General features: G+C 39.2%; 1 protein-coding gene across 4 annotated transcripts in view; it reads left to right on the top strand.

The window, feature by feature from the left end:
- BBS9 (Bardet-Biedl syndrome 9) overlaps positions 1 to 20,240 on the top strand; it is a 471,120-nt gene that overhangs the window by 9,472 nt on the left and 441,408 nt on the right. For 3 of the 4 annotated variants that reach the window (XR_011256695.1, XM_069588065.1, XM_069588066.1), the window contains exons 2-4: positions 7,297 to 7,419; positions 16,736 to 16,886; positions 19,823 to 19,887. Coding sequence is in view for 3 of the 4 variants with exons in the window: in XM_069588065.1 (XP_069444166.1) it covers positions 7,308 to 7,419; positions 16,736 to 16,886; positions 19,823 to 19,887 (328 nt within the window). In the remaining variant the exon portion in view is untranslated. The remainder of the gene's footprint in view (positions 1 to 7,296; positions 7,420 to 16,735; positions 16,887 to 19,822; positions 19,888 to 20,240) is intronic. The other variant, XM_069588067.1, reaches the window with a different exon arrangement.

Raw genomic sequence — 20,240 nt, 5'->3', positions numbered from 1 at the left:
CATGAGAAATTACTGCTTGATTTAGAACAGTTCCATTTACACACAGTGTTGGAGAGTTAATTTTTCATATTGGAGATTCCTCCCTCCACCCACCTTTATTCTAACAAGCTGAAAAAATTTGTTCATTAACAAAAGTTTTTAAGGCCATATTCACATAATAGGTATTTTCATCTGATGAAGTCATGTGTGTTTATATTCAAACTACAGGTACATACACTTTTCGCCCTTCCTGATTATGCTTCTTGTCCTTTGAAGTAATCATATCCATCATTATCATAGCAGTGATGATGACTATATGCTGAGTGTTGTGAGACCTCCTAGTGAATCATTGAATGGTGTTGAACTGGGGTCATATTCTGCCCTGGGCTGCAAGAGAATGATGTGTCTTTATTGTGGCAGTCCAATGGTATGATGTGTTATAATTTTCCAATATATCTCAAGTATGTAATGGGAATATATGGCATTTATTAAATACTGTTACATCCCTCTCAAATTAAAAAATTCAATAAAAGTATAATAGAAGTGTTTATTATGGTTTTGAATATTTGCCATGAGATTTGAAGTTTAGTCATCTGGCAATCTGTATGGTTTTACATAGTGCCATTATTAATAACAGGTGATACAGATGGTTTTTCAGAAACTCTCCCACATGTTAAAACTCATGACAAGTTTACTTACCTGCTAGGTATTTTTCCTTCATTTTCATCAATCCCTTGCCTTTACCTGACTGCTTTGTTTTTTAACATTGTTTTTTAACATAAAGAGAGGGCCTTACATGGAATTTTCTTTCTCCCCTACCCTGTTGTTTCTTTAAAATTGTCACTTTGAAAGGATTTTACGATCACATAGAAGCTGCAAGAATAGTGGTTTCCCAGTGATAAAGTACAATTATCAAAGCCATTAAATTGACATTAGTACAGTAAGTATTGAGCTATGCCATGTAGGGCCACCCAAGAGCATCATAGTAATACTGTTCATTAAGATCGTTTTTGGGTGGTTCTTCTGTGTATTCTTTCCATCTCTGCTTGATCTGTCCAGTGTCTACTAAGGTCCCCATTGTTTCTGTCCTTTATTGTGCTCGTCTTTGGGGAAAATGTTCCCTTGATATCTCCAATTTTCTTGAAGAACTCTCTAGTCTTTCCCCTGATTAATGAAGAGATCAAGAAGAGATGGAAAGAATACATAGAAGAACTGTACAAAAAAGATGTTAATGAATTGGATTACTACGATGGTGTGGTCACTCACCCAGAGCCAGACATTCTGGAGAGCAAAGTCAAGTGGACCTTAGGAAGCATTGCTGTTAATAGAGCTAGTGGATGCGATGGAATTCTAGTAGAACTATTCAAAACCCTAAAGGATGATGCCATTAAGGTGTTGCATTCAATACGTCAGCAAATCTGGAAGACCCAGTAGTGGCCACAGGACTGGAAAAGGTCAGTCCTCATCCCAGTTCCCAAGAAGAGTAGTACTAAAGAATGTGCTAATCATTGGACCATGCTAGTAAGGTCATGCTTAAAATCTTTCATGCTATGCTTTAGCATTATGTGAACCAGGAACTTCCAGATGTCCAAGCTGGGTTTAGAAAAGGAAGAGGAACCAGAGATCAAATTGCCAACATTCACTGAATCATAGAGAAAGCTAGGAAAGTCCAGAAAAAAACACCTACCTCCATTTGATTGACTACGCCAAAGCCTTCAACTGTGTGGATCATAATAAACTGAGGAAAGCTCTTAAAGAGATGAGAATACCAGAGCATCTTACCTGTCTCCTGATAAACCTGTATGCGGGTCAAGAGTCAACAATTAGAACCCTGCATGGAACAACTGATTGGTTCAAGATTGAGAAAGGAGTACGACAGGGCTGTCTGCTATCACCCTGTTTGTTTAACCTATATGCTGAGCACATCATGAGAAATACCCAGCTGGATGAGTTACAAGCTAGAATCAAGATAGGTGGGAGAAACAGCAACAGCCTCAGATAGGTGAATGATATCACTCTAATGGCAGAAAGAGAAGAGGAAGTAAAGAGCCTCTTGTTGCGGGTGAAGGAGGAGAGTGAAAGAGCCAGCTTAAAACTAAATATTAAGAAAACTAAGACAATGGCATCTGGCTCCATTGCTTCATGGCAAATAGAGGGGGAAAGGTGGAAGTAGTGACAGATTTCCTCTTCTTGGGCTCTCAAATCACTGTGGATGGTGACTGCAACCACGAAATCAGAAGACGTTTGCTTTTGGGGAGGAAAGCTATGAAAAAGCTAGACAGTGTGTTGAAAAGCAAAAAGATTACTCTGCCAGCAAATAGTCAAGGCTATGATTTTCCCAGTAGTCATGTACGGTTGTGAGAGCTGGACTGTAAAGAAGGCAGGGTGCTGAAGAATTAACACCTTTGAACTGTGGTGCTGAAGGCTCCTGAGAGTTCCTTGGACAGCAGGGAGATCAAACCAGTCAATCTTAAGGGAGATCAACCCTGAGTACTCATTTGAAGGACTGATATTGAAGCTGAAACTCCAGTATTTTGGTCATCTGATGCAAATAGCCGGACTCATTGGAAAGTCCTTGATGCTGGGAAAGATTGAGGACAGCAGGAGAAGAGGGCATCAGAAGATGAGATGGCTGACTGGCATCACCAATGCAACAGGCAAACTTTGGGAGATGGGGAGGTTCAGGGACGCCTGGCATGCTGCAGTCCATGGGGTTGCAAAGCGTTGGACACGACTGGGTGACTGAACAACAGCAACTGTACTTTATTTAGTACTATAGCTAAATTACAGATCTTTGTTCAATCTCACCATGTTTTATATTACATACACTTTTTTTCTTTTTTAGGAATACAGTTCTAAGAAATAAGATTTATGCCTTGGAACCACCACCAAAGTTTGGTTCTAGAACTTTTTCATCACCTCAAAGAAATTCCTTTGCATTAATCCTTTAAAGTCATACCCTCTCTTAACCTTGGTAACCACTAGTCTGTTCTCCATCAGCTTAATTTTGTAACTTTGAAAATGTTGCAGAAATGAAATTATTTAAAATGCAACCTTTTTGTAAATCAACTATAATCCAATAAAAAGTTAAAAAGGTAGATAAGCAACAGGGATAAGTTGTACAGCACAGGGAATTATAGTCATTATATTGTAAAAACATTTTTTTTTTTTTTGGTTGTGCTCATAGCATGTGGAATCTTAGTTCCATAACCAGGGATCAAACTCATGCCTCTTGCACTGGGAAGCACAGAGTCTTAACCACTGGACCACCAGGGAAATCCCTTTGTAATAACTCTTAGTGGAATATAATCTGTAAAAATACTGGATCACTGTGCTATATACCTGAAACTAATATTGGAACTCACATATACTTCAATAAAAAAAATAATGAAGTAAAGGAAAAGGCAACCTCTTATGACTTCCAGGCTTCTCTTAGATGGTTAAGAATCCTCCTGCAATCCTGGGGACCTGGGTTCAATCCCTGGGTCCGGAAGATACCCTGAAGAAGGGAATGGCAACCCACTCCAATATTCTTGCCTGGAGAATTCCATGGACAGAGGAGCCTTGTGGGGTGCAGTCTGTGAGGTCTCAAAGAAGAGGTCGCAAAGAGCAGGACGAGACTGAGCACACACACACACAGAAGATATGGAAGCAACCTAATTGTCCATCAACAGATGAATGAATACAGAAGATGTAGGGTACACACACACACACACACACACACTCTCTCTCTCTCTCTCTCTCTCTCACAGTGGAATACCACTCAGTCATAGAAAGAATGAAATAGTGCCATCTGAAGCAACATGCATGAACCTAGAGATTAGCATACTAAATGAAATGTCAGAGAAAGGCAAATATGATAGCACTTATATATGGAGTCTAAAATATGACACAAACTTTCTTATGAAACAGAAACAGACTCACAGACATAGAAAACAAACTTATGGTTACTAAAAGGAAAAGGGAGGCGGGGTAAAGATAAATCAGGAAGCTGAGATTAGCAGATACATACTACTATATGTAAGACAGATAAACAAGGTCCTACTGTATAGCACAGGGAACTGTACTCAATATCCTGTACTAAACCATAATGGAAACTATATATATATATATATATATATATATATATATATATATACACACGTACATATACACACACACACACACACAACTGAATCACTTTGCTATACACCAGAAACTGACACAACATTGTAAATCAACTATACTTCAACAAAAAAGAGTGCTGCTCCAGGAAAAAAAAAATTCTATTGTATGTATATACTAAATTTTGATTATCCACTTATTTGCCAGTGGACAGGTGGTTTGTTTCTACCTTTGGGTCTTGTGAATAATGCTGCTATAAACATATGTATGTGTACGTGCTTAGTCGCTTCAGTCATGTCCAACTCTTTGTGATCCTATGGACTGTAGCCCACCAGGCTCCTCTGTCCAGGGGATTCTCCAGGCAAGAATACTGGAGTGGGTTGCCATGCCCTTCTCCAGGGGATCTTCCCTAGCCAGAGATTGAACCTGCATTTCTAAGGTCTCCTGCATTGCAGGTGGATTCTTTATCACTGAGCCATGAACATGGTTGTACAAATTTCTCTTCGAGAAACTGCTTTCAGTTTATTTGGCTGTATTCCCAGAAGTGGAATTGCTGGATCAAATAGTAATTTAAATTTTTAATTTTTTGAGAAAACACCGTACTGTTTCCACAGTGGCAGCATCATTTTATATTCTTACCAACAGTGCCCAAGGGTTTGATTACTCTACATCATTGCTAACACTTACTGTTTTTGGTAATAGCCATCCTAATGGATGTGAGGTAGTATCTCATTGTGGTTTTGACTTGCATATCTCTAATGATTAGTGACATTGAGCATTGTTTCATATACTTGTCCATTTGTCTATCTTATTTAGAGAAATATCTCCTTAATTCCTTTGCCCATTTAAATTTTTGTTATTGTTGTTGAATTTCACCAGTTCTTTATGTATTGTGTATCGTGACTCTTTTCAGATACCTGATTTGCAAATACTTTTCCTATTTTGTAGGTTGACTCTACTGTGTTTTTATTCAGTTCTCACATACCATTCTTACCTTTATTTTATATTAACAAATGAGGAAGCCAAAGTATAGAGAAATTCAGTAACTTTTAGTAACCTGCATCTGGTTGCCTGGTTAGTATATGGTAGAGCAGGGATTCAAACTCATATCAACTGCCTCCAGAGGCTGTACTTTTTACCACCATATTATGGTCAGCTAATTTCTTAGCCAACTCTATGAATACAAGTAATCTTGATTTCTGTGTTTAACCTGTGTGGAAGGCCTACTGAAAGAAGCAGATTGATCTACCTTTAAAAGTATGATGATCCTCATTATTTGCATATTCTGTATTTGTGAGTTTTTCTGCTCACCAAAATTTTTTGCAATCCCAATCAATATTCATAGTGCTTTTGGTGTCATTCATGGTTGTGGGCATAGTGGCAAAAAATCGGAGTCACTTGATAATGGATATTCCCAGCTGATGTCAAACACAGCAGCTCTCCGCCTTCTTGTCTTCTTGTTTCAGCTCTCATTTTTTTTGTAGTCTACTTAGTGCCTACGTAGTCTACTTTTTCCATCTCTGTGGTTTGGGTTTTATGTGTGTGTGTGTGTGTGATATTGCTATTTAAAATTGTCCCCCAGAGTAGTGCTAAAGTACTGTCTAATGTTCCTAAGTACAAGAAGGCTGTGATGTACTCTATGGAGAAAATACATATAGTAGATAAGTTTTCTTCAAATATGAGTTGTAGTGTTGTTGGTCATTGAGATCAATGTTAATGAACCAGCAGTATATAAAATAAACTATCTTTAAACAGAAACACACAAGAAACAAAATTATGTATTGATTGGTTGCTGAAAATGCTGTGTATAGAAGCTTGCGTGACTCTAACCCCCTATTTCCTCTAGAAGCAATGGTTCAGTGTTTGCAAATTCAGTGTTTGCTGCCACTTATAGAACAGAGCTTCTTTGAATAAAAAGTTGACTGCTTATCCTAACTGTCATTCAAATCAGTGTATCTTGAAGGAAGCTTCGTTTATGTTAGATAAATAAATTCTCATAGAATCCCAGGGTGGGTATGTTATGTGTGTGCTTAGTTACTCAGTCATGCCTGATTTTTTGTGATCCCATAGACTGTAGCCTGCCAGGCTCCTCTGTCTATGGTGATTCTCCAGGCAAGAATACTGGAGTGGGTTGCCATGCCCTCCTCTAGGAGATCTTCCCAACCCAGGAACTGAACCCAGGTCTCCCACACTGCAGGTGGATTCTTTACTGTCTTAGCCACCAGGGAAGCCCTAAAAAGTGTTAGTCACTCAGTCATGTCTGACTCTTTGTGACCCCATGGACCATATAGCCTGTCAGGCTTCTCTGTCCATGGAATTCTCTAGGTGAGAATACTGCAGTGGGTTGCCATTCCCTTCTCCGGGGGATCTTGCATATCCAGGGATTGAACCTGGATCTCCTGCATTGAAGGCAGATTCTTTACCATCTGATCCACCTGGGAAGCCCCCTGTGTGGTTTGTACTGTAATTTAAAAGGTCCAGTGTGCTTTCACATCCACCACATCCGTAACCCAGTGGTATGGGTTGTGTATACTCATTTTAGATGAGGAATCAGAGTGCAAAGGGGTTATGTGAGTTGCCTGAGGACACACAGGTAATTAGTGCTATAAATAGACTACAGCCCACATTTCCTAGTTGTTTTTTTTGGTGTGAATTTCCTCTTCCATCTTCCTTTCTACAGTTAGGGGAAAGAGAGTGAGTACTTTTTGAGTACTTGTAATGTATCCTTTCCAGTATTAGTCATTGATGCATTTGATCTCATTTGCTCTTCTTAGCAACTCATTGTGACAGGAGATGCTACAGTCTTTCTAATGACCAAACTGAAGGGAAATTAGGTGTTTTGTCTAGGAATTATGTGCTGACTAGTGCTGGTAGAATTTGGATCTTGATCCTTCAAAGAATATATTACTTTGTGCAGTTGTCTGCTAAATGTCCCAGAGGAGAGAATTGATGCAACGTAAATGTATAATTTCTCAGCTTCACTTTCCAATGGCATGGCAAAATATTTGATTAATGTTTCCACTCATTTGGAGTTGTGGTTTCACGTATGTCCACAAAATACCAAAAAATTAGAGTTAAATACAATATTTTTTCTCAAAGTTGTCTAAGTTTAGTTTGCTCTGTATGCTGTAGGAGTTAATCAATTCATAAATCCTGTTGTGACTTGCACTTTGTAAAGTGGATTTTGATTATAAATAAATGCTTTCTTTTTAGAGTGAGCGAAAATGTCTTTATTTAAAGCCCGTGATTGGTGGTCTACTGTTCTGGGAGATAAAGAAGAATTTGATCAAGGCTGTTTGTGTTTGGCTGATGTTGACAATACTGGAAATGGACAAGGTAAACAACTTATCACCAAGCACATTGAACAAAGCATTTTATAGGGATGAAATAAAAACGATTAAAAAAAATGTATACTTTACAGAACTTAGGTGAACTGTCATGATTATGTCCCAGTTTTTTTTGAAACAAAGTGACTCAGTTTTTAAGATCATTTGCCTTATAAGTAATATTTAGGTAACAGGCTGATAAATGTACTTATTACTTGTGTTTTGTTGTTTGTATTTTTCTGGTCTGTGTTGATTCTGTCATATTTGCTGGGACTCAGAAAAATATTATAAAGTATCATTTAATTTATTTTTATTTGTTGCAAAATCAGGTATTGTAGGGTTGAACTGGCAAAATATTTTTAGTTTTGAAAATTTTTCTTCTATAGAAATTATTTGCAAGAAAAATTATTTAAAATTGAATCTAAAAGCTGTTTACCAGAATGGACAAATTATGTTAATCTCTCTCTTTGTAGAAAACAATTCTTAAATCATTGCTTTCATTTTTGTATTTTGATACTAGAAACAATATTCTATTTTATTCTTATATTTTTTGCTCCTCTTTGCATGTTCATATATCAAGTGGTCTTTAAAACATTTTAGGTCTGTATTATTGCTATTTGAAATTTATATTTGGTTTAAATGATTTATAGTCATGAGCTTTTTTTTTGTAATTAAGATAGTCACTGACTATAGTCACTGACCTCTTAAAAAGAAAACTTATAACACTTTTTCTTCTGTTCATTTTATATAAATATTGCCCCTTTGCCTTACTCTTTATTTTCTTTCTCTTGCCTATAATGAAAATAGTAGAATTTGGGTTGTACAGTGAAAGGAGAAAATGATATAAGCAATGAGGAGTGGAAGTCACTAAGCTGTTCTGAGCACCTACTACATTGTATATAAGGTTGATCTGGGCGCTGCCTTCCTACTGATAGGAGCTGTGAAGGTCTTCTATTTGGAGGATGTCCTGAGTGGTTCTTCAATGATTATCAACCCTGCCTCTTGCTCAAGTGTTTGTTTAAATGTATAATTCCCCTATAATTTGGCAGCCTAGAAGAGTCATACCACAAAAATACCTACCAGAGAGAAACAGTTTCATACCCACCTCTGCCTAAACTATTTAAAGCTCAACTTGGTTGTAAACTGTACTTACTGGTTATCTGAATAACATGGTGTTCACTCCTTATTTCTCAGTGGGGTGCCACTAGTGGGTTACCAGTATGCTGAAATGTTGCATCCCCCTAATTTTCATCCAGCTATGAGTAGCTTCCTCTGTTTTCCCGAGCATACTATACAAAAATCATTCTCTCTCTGTGTGTACCATACAGAAGAAAAAAAACGCTGATCATTATTTCTCAAAGCCTGGACCACCTATATCATAATATTCTGAAGTGATTATTGTGTATGAAGATTTTCTGTCCCATGTGTACAGGATCCTCAAAGATGATATTCTCTGGAGGGTAGATGGATTGGATGGTGGCTTAGGTATCTACATTTTGACAAGCTCCAAAGTTGAATGGTGGCGCACTAAAGTTTAACAATTATTACTGTTGACCTTACATGGAAATTTAGTGAGAGCAGTTTCGAGCATGTTCTGTTTGAAATAGAAGGGTCTGGTAGGCAGAACTGAAGTAGAGATTTGGGAGTGAGCAGAATGTATATATTTGAAGTGAATGAGCAGAATGATTGTATTTGAAGCCCTGGGAAGGGTAAAAATGCACAGAGAGATAAGATGGAACAAGAGGGACCTTAGGACCATGACCTGGAGAAAATGAACAATCAGGGAGGAGCTTTGGGAAAGGTAGTCAATAATAGATTCTGATTGGGCAGTCAGAGAGGCAGGAGAACCAGCTGGGCTGGCACCTGGAAGGCAAGATTTAGTGACATAAAGTCTGATATGTTTCCACATTGTTTTCCAACTAGTGGTTCATTAGTGTTCTTGGTGAGGGTGGATGAATGGGCACACTGGTAACAAAACCTAGATTTACAGAGAGTGAAGGAGTGAGAGGTGGGAAAGGCTGAGTGTTTATGGCCCTTTAAAGAAACAGCTGTGAAAGGAAGAGGGAGAATGATCATTGGTGACCATGTAGGGTAAAGAGAAATGGGAAAAATTGAATGTGTAGCATAGAGGAATGAGATTCGTTCTTCTAGAGAAGGGATCTAGAGTAGACAGTAGGAGATGGGATGAGGTGTGCAGATGGAAGGGCTATCCTTAAGCTTGTGTGAAAATTTTTTTCTCTGTGACAGAAGGCAAGAAGATAAGAATGGACATGGATGAAGAGAAGTTTGCAGGTTAGGTTGGGAAGTGAGACAGTAGTGCCAGTTGATCCCTGTTTTCTCGGAGGTGATCAGAGAGTGAATGCATAGTATTAGCGCCTTGAAATTGCTTTGGACGAAGTTGACTTGATTCACAGAAGGATTCCTCAGTCTTGAGAGGAGATTGAGAGAAAATGAAGGATCCCTTCATCCTGAGAGAATCTGAATGGTTCAGCTTAGATTACATGCTAACCTATGGAGGGAGTGTTTATTACAAGAATCAGAGTTAAACACATACATAAGGCAGACTAAAAAATAGTTCTTACATTTATCAGTTTTAGCTTCTCAACATTTATACGTAACATGGGGCAACTGTCCCTTGTACAGCTGCACGCACACATATTCTTACCCATCTGCAATGAAAGATAGCTGTGCACCTACTGCTTCAGAGGCACTTTCAGAGAGCCCTGGCTCTTCAAGACTAGGCTCTCTGGGTGTTATCCCTTTCATTTGTCATTCCAGTATTCATGTTCTAATATTCCGCTGCCTCTAGAGTGACTGGTGCATACAATTTGTGTTCACAGTTTAATATACACATAATATTAATAGTCGAGGAAAAGAAGAGAAAGAAAAACTTAAAAATTAAGATGAAGGAGCAGGAAAGATTGTATGGCAACTTGGAGAAGTCATGTTGGGAGCTCCATCCTGTTTTGCAACTGGTCACCTGTTGCAGGTTAGGTTGGGAATTGAGACAGTAGTGCCAGTTGATCCCTGCTTTCTTGGAGGTGATCAGAGAGTGAATGCATAGTATTAGCGCCTTGAAATTGTTTTGTGGCCTAGGTCTTCATTCTTGAGGGATCTAGAACACTGGTGCTTCCCTGAAGAGGATTTAGTAGTTTCATTTATGACTGATCCAGACAGTACAGGGAAGGGCCCATGGGGTCCCTGGCTTTCACTCATATTTCTTCCAGCCTCATTCAGCCCTTTTGAGTAGAAGGCAATGGCAACCCACTCCAGTACTCTTGCCTGGAAAATCCCATGGACAGAGGAGCCTGGTAGGCTGCAGTTCCTGAGGTTGCTGCGAGTCAGACACGACGAGCAGCTTCGTTTTCACTTTTCACTTTCATGCATTGGAGAAGGAAATGACAACCCACTCCAGTGTTCGTGCCTGGAGAATCCCAGGGACGGGGGAGCCTGGTGGCCTGCTGTCTATGGGGTTGCACAGAGTCAGACATGACCGAAGCCACTTAGCAGCAGCAGCCCTTATGAGAGGATGTGGCAGTCCTGGGTCCTGCGGGTTGGATTGTGGTCATACTTGTAAATGTATTCTCTTGCTCCTATTAAGTGAAAGCAAACTGTTCCTGTTGGTCTCCGTGTATTGTAAAGGAGAAAAGGCATTACTAAGATTGGGATGTGTTAGTTGGCTCCAAGAAAAAACAGTTTGTGAATAACAGAAGAATTTAGAGTTGCCCTTTAAGTTGTACTGAACCTTAACTCTATGCTTCAGTACTAAGTCACTTCAGTTGTATCTGACTCTTTGAGACCCTATGGACTGTAGCCTGCCAGCTCCCCTGTGGGATTCTCCAGGCAAGAATGGAGTGCGTTGCCCTGCCCTCCTCCAGGGGATCTTCCCAACCCAGGGATCGAACTTGCATCTTTTATGTCTCCTGCACTGTCTTGTGGGTTCTTTACCACTAGTGCCATCTGGGAAGTGCCTTAACTCTTTCAAATCCATTAACTAGATTTTTTATCATCAAAGTTGATTATTAAACCAAAATTATTTGATAGGAATTATCACATATATACAGTTAAGTTTTTTTATTTTTATTTTATTTTATTTTTTTTACAGTTAAGTGTTTTGGAATCAAATTTTAGGAGACCATCTCAAATCAGGCTTAGAAATGGTATTGATTTTGATTTTCTCCCTGTTGGAGAGATGGAGTTCCACTGGCTTCTATATAGCCCTTTTAATATAATATCCCTTACTGTACACCTTAGGGAACCAAGTGGTTATTCCACAGTTTTCTACAGAAATATATTTCCTTTAAGCTCTCAGTTACTGGGTGAGAAATCATAGATGGGCTCTGCTTCCCCACTGGGGTAAAATAAGCTAGGAAGTTAATTTATCACTGAATCTCCATAATTGGCAACAACAGTATCTTCCTGGGCTTCCAGAATTAGTAGTAATTTAGAGCCAATATTCAGTGTTCTCATAAAGGTTGGGTACTTGCCTTTGTTCAGTACATTTGCTCAGTCCCCTGGTTCGACAGGGAAGGATCTGAGGAAACGTTATATTAGGCATGTGTGCTGTTGTAATTGTTGTGTTAGTCACGCAGTTGTATCTGACTGTTTGCGACCTCCTGGACTGTAGCCTGCCAGGCTCCTCTGTCCATGGAGAATCCAGGCAAGAATACTGGAGTGGGTTGCCATTCCCTTCTCCGGGGGATATTCCTGACTCAGGGATCGAACCTGGATCTCCTGCATTGCAGACAGACTCTGCCACGGCAGTCAATACACAGCCCTGTCTTTGTTCAGGTGGCTCCAGGTCTATAAATTAAGTATGGGGTTCAAGTGACTCCAGGTCTGTAAATTGACTTAAGTATGGCATTATCAACTCAATGGACAAGAGTGTGAGTGAACTCCGGGAGACAGTGAAGGACAGGGAAGCCTGGCATATTGTAGTCCATGGGGTTGAAAAGAGTCAGACCGACTGAGCGAATGAACAGCAGCAATGGGGTTTGGTGCAATGCCGTGACTGTCTGATATGGTGGCTGAATTAGTCCTTTTTTTCATAGACCTGGAATATTTTTGGTTATAGACTTCAAAAAAGGCCTTAATTTGATAAGCACACTATAGTACATTGTTACAATTAAATACTACTCAGTAATAAAAAAAATGAATCATTGGGGAAATAAAGGCCTTAGTGAGTTGCCTGTTTGTTCCATTCCTGGGGATCCTGTGTTAATTATAGCTTGAAATCTGTGATAGTTAGACTGCTACCTGAGATCTGGTTACTATAATAATCCCACTATTTTAATAATTATACATACACGTTGTAATTCTAGGGGTTAAATTGTCACCATCTGGGCTTGGCCGTCCTGACTTCCTCTTGCCCCTGAGGGTGGGGCATGTTGAAGGTGAACCCCACTCTTTCTGATCACTGTCTTCACTTTTATGTAAGAAACCTGGAGAGACTGTGAACTTATTTGTTACTTTAATTTAAAACCTCTAGTGTTAATCCCTGAACTAGATTCTTAGGGGTTAAGCTCCCTGTGAAATGAGGTAAGGAATTGTTTCCTCAGACTCATCTTACATATGGTTTGGCATTGCTCCTTCCTGTTCATTTGGCAGCGCTGTTTAGTTCACTAGTGTTGCCTGCAGTGGGCACAGTGTTCCAGATGCTTGGAGGTGTTAACAGCTGTTCTGTCACTGAGTACGATGCTGTTTAACTCCATATAAATTATGAACAGGAGTTTTAATGCTTTGTGCCCCAACTCACCTCAAGAACGAATTTCTAAATATCCCTGAAGGAACTGGTGTCTGTAGTTTATTCCTTGGTGCTAATTTTGTATATCAGTTAACATTTTTTTTTTTTGCTACAAGTGACAGGAAACAATTATGATAAATGCAAACAAAAGAGAGATTGGAAGGAGAGTGACATAGCTCTCTTGAATGTAGAGAGTTCATTTGGCCAAGCCTTAGTCAGAGTCAGGAACCAGTATGTCTCGAGAGAGTTTGTAGACCTCTGACGCTGCCATCAGATCACCTAGAACCAGATTCTTTTTTTTTTTTTTTAATTGAAGTATAGTTGATTTACAGTGTTGTGTTAATTTCTGCTGTATGATACTGTGTGTGTGTGTATATATATATATATATACCTCTTCATATTCTTTTCCATTATGGTTATCACAGGATATTGAATATAGTTCTCTATGCTGTAGAGTAGGACCTTGTTGTTTATCCATTTTGTATATAATCATTTGCATCTGCTAGTCCTAAACTCCCAGTTCATCCCTTCCCCATCCCTCCTCCCCCTTGGCAACAACAAATCTGTTCTCTATGTGTATGAGTCTGTTTTATAAATAGGTTCATTTCTGTTGTATTTTAGATTCCATATAAATGATATCATATGGTATTTGTCTTCCTCCGTCTGACTTACTTCACTTAGGATAGTAATCTCTAGGTCCACTCATATTGCCGCAAATGGTATTATTTCATTCTTTTTTATGGCTGAGAGGAGAAGGCAATGGCACCCCACTCCAGTACTCTTGCCTGAAAAATCCCATGGACGGAGGAGCCTCGTAGGCTGCAGTCCATGGGGTCGCTGAGAGTTGGACACGACTCAGTGACTTCACTTTCACTTTTCACTTTCATGCATTGGAGAAGGAAATGGCAACCCACTCCAGTGTTCTTGCCTGGAGAATCCCAGGGATGGCAGAGCCTGGTGGGCTGCCATCTATGGGGTCGCACAGAGTCGGACACGACTGAAGTGACTTAGCAGCAGCAGCAGCAGCAGCAGCAGCAGTATTCCACTAGGCTTCCTAGGTGGCACTAGTGGTAAAGAACCTGCCACTGTCCCCTGCCAATGCAGGAGACATAAGAGACATGGATTTGATCCCTGGGTCGGGAAGATCCCCTGGAGAAGGGCATGACAACCCACTCCAGTATTCTTGCCTGGAGAATCACATGGGTGGAAGAGCCTGGTGGGCTACAGTCCATAGGGTCGCAAAGAGTCAGACATGACTGAAGCGACTTGGCACAGCACAGCACAGTATTCCACTATGTATATTTACCCCATCTTCTTTATCCATTCATCTGTCGATGGATATATAGGTTGCTTCCATATCTTGGCTGTTGTGAATAGTAGCACCAGATTCTTAATGACATGTGTTATCTCTATTCACGATTGAAATTCCTAGGATAGTACCTCTCTCAGAGGATTATTATGAGAATAATGAGTTAGTATTAATATACGTAAGCTACTTAGACCATTGCCTGGCACATAATAAGCTCTCAATAATAAAGTGTGTAGAACTCCTTCTTTTCAGTATATAGAAAAAAAGGTCAGTGTACTCTACTGATCCGGGGATTTACAACAACCCAAAGAATTAGTTTCCTAGGATTGCCATAACAAAGTACCACCAATTGACTGGCATAAAACAACAGAAATTTATTCTGTCACAGTCTGGAGTCTAGAAGTCCAAAATCAAGGTGTCTGCAGGGCTGCACTATCTCTGAAGCCTCTAGGACCCTTCTTTGCCTCTTTCAGTTCCCGATAATTCTTTGGCTTGTGGGTTATCACTCCAATCAGTGCCTCTGTGATCACACGATCATCTTCTTGCTTGTCTTTGTATCTTCATGTGACAGTCTCCTCCCCACCCTGTCCTTGTTTTCTCTTCTTATAAGGATAGTAACTGAGTCCTACTGCTGCTGCTGCTAAGTTGCTTCAGTTGTGTCCAACTCTGTGCGACCCCATAGACGGCAGCCCACCAGGCTCTGCCGTCCCTGGGATTCTCCAGGCAAGAACACTGGAGTGGGTTGCCATTGCCTTCTCCGAATTGAGTCCCACCACATACCTAATCAAGTGTGACCTCATTGTAACTTGGGTTCGTCTGTAAAGATCTTATTTCCAAATAAAATCAGTTACTGGGGGCTAGGACTTAAACATATCTTTTTGAGGGGACACAGTTCAACCCATAATACCTATCTTATCATTTCCCCTTTTTGTACCCGAGACTAGATATTATAAATCAGAGTACTCTGTCTTAGTGAGGCCTTGGAATAATTTTTAATGCAGTGTTTTGACAGCCAAAATCAGGTGTAGAGTTGACACTCTATGATGAAATCAGTTTAACAACCTGATACTAGTCCTTTGTTAAAAGGGCTTACTTTGTGCTGAATTATGGCTACTGATAACAAATCAAGGCTTAAGAAAACTGTAGTATGTTAGTATATTTGAATATTGGTGATGTAAAGCTATTTAGTTCACTTTAATTATATATTCTGTTGGCAGATTGGTCTTTGTATATGAAACAAAACTGGATTCTTTTAATTTTTAGATTCTTTTATTGTCTTATTTCTTTTTAAAAAAATTTATTTATTTTAATTGGAGGTTAATTACTTTATAATATTGTAGTGGTTTTTGCCATACATTGACATGAGTCAGCCATGGGTGTACATGTGTCCCCCATCTTGAACCCCCCCTGCCACCTCCCTCCCCACCCCATCCCTCTGGGTCATCCCAGTGCACCAGCCCTGAGCACCCTGTCTTGTGCATCGAACCTGGACTGGCGATCTGTTTCACATATGATAATATACATATTTCAATGCTATTCTCTCAGATCATCCCACCCTTGCTTTCTCCCACAGAGTCCAATAGACTGTTCTATACATCTGTGTCTCTTTTGCTGTCTCATATATAGGGTTATCGTTACCATCTTTCTAAATTCGATATATATGCGTTAGTATACCATATTGGTGTTTTTCTTTCTGACTTACTTCACTCTGTATAAAAGACTCCAGTTTCATCCACCTCATTAGAACTGATTCAAATGTATTCTTTTTAACGGCTGAGTAATACTCCATGTGTATATGTACCGCAGCTTTCTTATCCATTCATCTGCTGATGGACATCTAGGTTGCTTCCATGTCCTGGCTATTATAAACAGTGCTGCGATGAACATTGGGCTACACGTGTCTCATGGTTTTCTTGGTGTGTATGCTCAACAGTGGGATTGCTGGGTCATGTGGCAGTTCTATTTCCAGTTTTTTAAGGAATCTCCACACTGTTCTCCATATTGGCTGTACTAGTTTGCATTCCCACCAATAGTGTAGGAGGGTTCCCTTTTCTCCACACCCTCTCCAGCATTTATTGTTTGTAGATTTTTGGATAGCAGCCATTCTGACTGGTGTGAGATGGTACCTCATTATGATTTTGATTTGCATTTCTCTGATAGTGAGTGATGTTGAGCATAATTTTTAGATTCTTCTTTTAGACATTAGAAATTCTGTTTCCCCAAATTTTTGTAACTAATGTTTTTTCCTATATCTTTAAAAACACCTTTTTACAGATAAAATAATTGTGGGCAGCTTTATGGGATACCTAAGAATCTTTAATCCTCATCCTGTAAAAACAGGAGATGGAGCTCAAGCTGAGGATTTGCTTCTAGAAGTGAATCTACGAGATCCAATATTGCAAGTGGAAGTAGGAAAGTTTGTTTCGTAAGTACAGTCCACTAATTCGAGTGTTTCGTCTTACTACTTGGAGTATGTCAGTCCCTTATGTGTCAAAAATGACTATGAATTAAATATATTTCCTGTATATTGTCACGTACTGAACATTGTTTAATATGGAAACCTGTATATTTAAGACAGAAAAATTTAGGAGGTTTTTTTTTTTTAAGTGTAACAGACCTAAGATGCCTGATGTGTCAGAAGCTAAAGGAAAGGAGATAAGCTTTTGGAAAATAATCAAATAAAGAAACAAACTATTCACTTACTTAAAGCACCAATTTTCTAGGTTATATAAATTTGTTTAAAAAAATTGGACATCATAGTAGCTATGTGATTTGGTGCATAACTTTGAGTCTTTAAAATGTATTACTTATTTGGGGTAGAGAGATCCTTAGTTTTTTAAAAGAAGTCAGCTCAACCCACAAAGGAAGTCTTTGATTCAAAGTACTTTATTTTTAAACCTATTTTAGAAGACCATTTATTATTTTGCATTTTGCATAATATGTCTGTTCTTTGTTTACTGATGATATTGCTGATTTTATCTTATTTTCATACATGAATTTTCTTAAAATTAAACCTGTATTTCTTAATCATTTATAAAAGTATCTACTATGAAATTTTATGTGGACAGAGGTGGTCTTGTTTTCCCTTTTCTTTTTGAGCTCCCTTTGCCTTCTTAAGTCGGGGAGTGCCCTGAGCTCTGGACTTTGGCTCACTCCCAATTGCTCATCATAATTTATTGGCCCCAGGTTGTACTTATTCAGGGTCCTGACTCCTACTAGAAAAACCTGAGCGACTGCTTCTGAGCATTATTAAGTTTTCTAGTAATATGTTTCATTCTAATGGGAAGCTGCTTCATGGATGCTGTAGGCTGGGACATGAGATGGGACCTTTATGCACTGTGACAGACTGGATCAGGAGTTTATTACTGACATGGCTGGTAAATATCTACTCCATCTAAAAGCAGATAATGATTAGGTGCCCATTGTGAACCTAGCACATATAAACATGATAAATTTATAAAAGAAGGAGACAAAAGAAATTCTTGTCTCTTAAAGGCATTTTTACCTTTTCATGTTTTTAAAAAGTGAGATGCTGTCAGAGTCATTCTATATAGTAATATGGTTTTCATCTATGTTATCATTTTTTAGAAGGGAGGAGATTAATGTTGATGAGTGGATACAGTCCTGCTATTAACTGACTAGTACTGTCTCATTAATCTGATCTATAGGATGTGATCTGCATTTAGAGATAAGGTAGCTAGTTAGAGCTCAGAGCTTTCGGTCACATAGCCAGGATTCTGACCCAGGTCTGTCTGACTCTGTTCTTTACTGTCTTTCCATGACATCATGTTCTTTTCCTATGCATGATGGAAAAGTTGAGTGTTCAGGGTACATATAAAGGTTTTTGAAGACAATCTTGATTATGTGATAGTTGTGTATATTTACAAGTATTATCTAATATAATTCTTATTTTATGAATGAGAAACTCACACTCTAAAAGATTAAATGATCACGGAAATACCGAAGTGCAGAGTCAAGACCCCATTCCAAGTCTTCAGACTTCAATTATAGTCCTTTTAGTTTAGAACAGAGTCTGTTTCAGAGGTCAGACATCGGAGGCCTGCTTGCAGATTAGTTTTAAATTTAAAAGAATTGCCAATGTTTAAGAATGAGGAATTTTCACATAAAATCCCTGCCTTTGGCTTTTCCTGAAAAAAATGTGGAGATCTGGCCACAAGCCCAGAACTGAGCAGTCGCTTGCTGTCTCCTTTAGACTAGCCCTATTCTCCAGTTGATCACAGCCATTTACTCCCTTTACTAACTTACATCCTCTGACTTGACTCTTGAAGACTTTGAATTTAGGATTTCTATACTGACTGTGCCATGTCTCTGGAAACCACTTGATAGGGGCTGGGAAGTGTAGTGGTGACACTTGAGACCTGTAGGGGGAGAGGAACTGGCCAGGTGACGATGGTCAGGCTCTCTCGCCCCACTCCTTCTCACTCAGGACAGCTGAGATCATTTGTGGTGCTAAGCATGCGCATCGTGGTGTGGTCTATATAAGCACCACCTGAAACGCTCTTAGAACTGTCAAGCTGAGTCCAGTCCCGTGGAATTGAGTTTTGTAGTTATCATTACTGCTGTGTCAGAGATTAAAGCATGTCTGCCTTACCCCAGTAAATAAAGAATATCTGTAGTTTCTACAGCTCCGTGCATCTTCTTCCAGCTTCCCTGCTGGCATCTTGCCTACCCTGAGTTCAGTGAACAATGAGATAACAGCAAGACAAGACCAAACCAAAATATTTTCAATACTTTTAGTAAAATTTCAGACGTGGATGTGATATGTGCCATTTCCCAGTGATGATTAGCTTTCTCTGGTGCTTTATACTTTACTTCCACATGATTTTTATTTCATTTAATTGAAAGCTCTTATTTTCGAAAAGTGGAAAAAGGCTTAGAGAGTGTAAGTTTCTTGCCCAAGGTCATAGGTTAATTAGCCTGCAAGCAGGACCAAAGCTTGGGTCACTCTCTCTCTCTCTCTTTTTTGCAGCCAGGGATCCAACCTGGGCCATCCACAGTGCAAGTGTGGTGTCTTCACCACTGGACTGCCAGGGAAGTCCCATGTGGCTTTATTGTGGGAGAGCACTCATTAAGGGGCCTCTGATATGGCTCCTTCTGGAAGACTCCTTTGGCTTCAATCTGAAGGCAACTCCTTGAGGCAGAGTTCTTGGGCGTCTGGGATTGTCAAACTGGCTGTTTGGTTGTTAAATTTATTTTTTGGTTTTGAGTGTTATCCACGGAATTATTTAGTTCACTCATGATAGGTTATGATTATAATCTCTTTTTAAAGTCATTTTGTCATTCTTTTGGGTTACATCTGAAGCTAGTATTTAAACTTTTAAAACTTTTACCATTTTTCAGAGGTACTGAGATGCTTCATTTGGCTGTGTTGCATTCAAGAAAATTGTGTGTCTACTCTGTCTCAGGTAAGAAACATTTTCTTTTTTTAATGTAGACTTTTTACTAAAATATGGACTTCTTAATATTATGTAAGAATAGTTATATCAACTTGGTTAAAAGTTTTCTTATCTTGGTTAGCGTTTTCCCATTGTTCTCTTATTCTTTCAGTTGCAAAGACTATTACGTTTTCTTGGTCTGCTATTTCCATGCATACTTAAATTTCTATCACTGTAGAGGGTTCCTTGAAATCTCCTTTATCTGAGGAATTGTGTCCAGGATTGCCTATGATTAAGCGAGGCCAATTCTGGGTACTTAGGACACTTGAGTCTTAAGAAATGTTCAATAGCAACAACAGAATTCATTAAATGCTGAGTCATGG

The sequence above is a fragment of the Ovis canadensis genome, chromosome 4, assembly GCF_042477335.2.
Source record: "Ovis canadensis isolate MfBH-ARS-UI-01 breed Bighorn chromosome 4, ARS-UI_OviCan_v2, whole genome shotgun sequence".
Lineage (NCBI taxonomy): Eukaryota > Metazoa > Chordata > Mammalia > Artiodactyla > Bovidae > Ovis > Ovis canadensis.
This window is presented reverse-complemented; position numbering and strand designations above follow the sequence as displayed.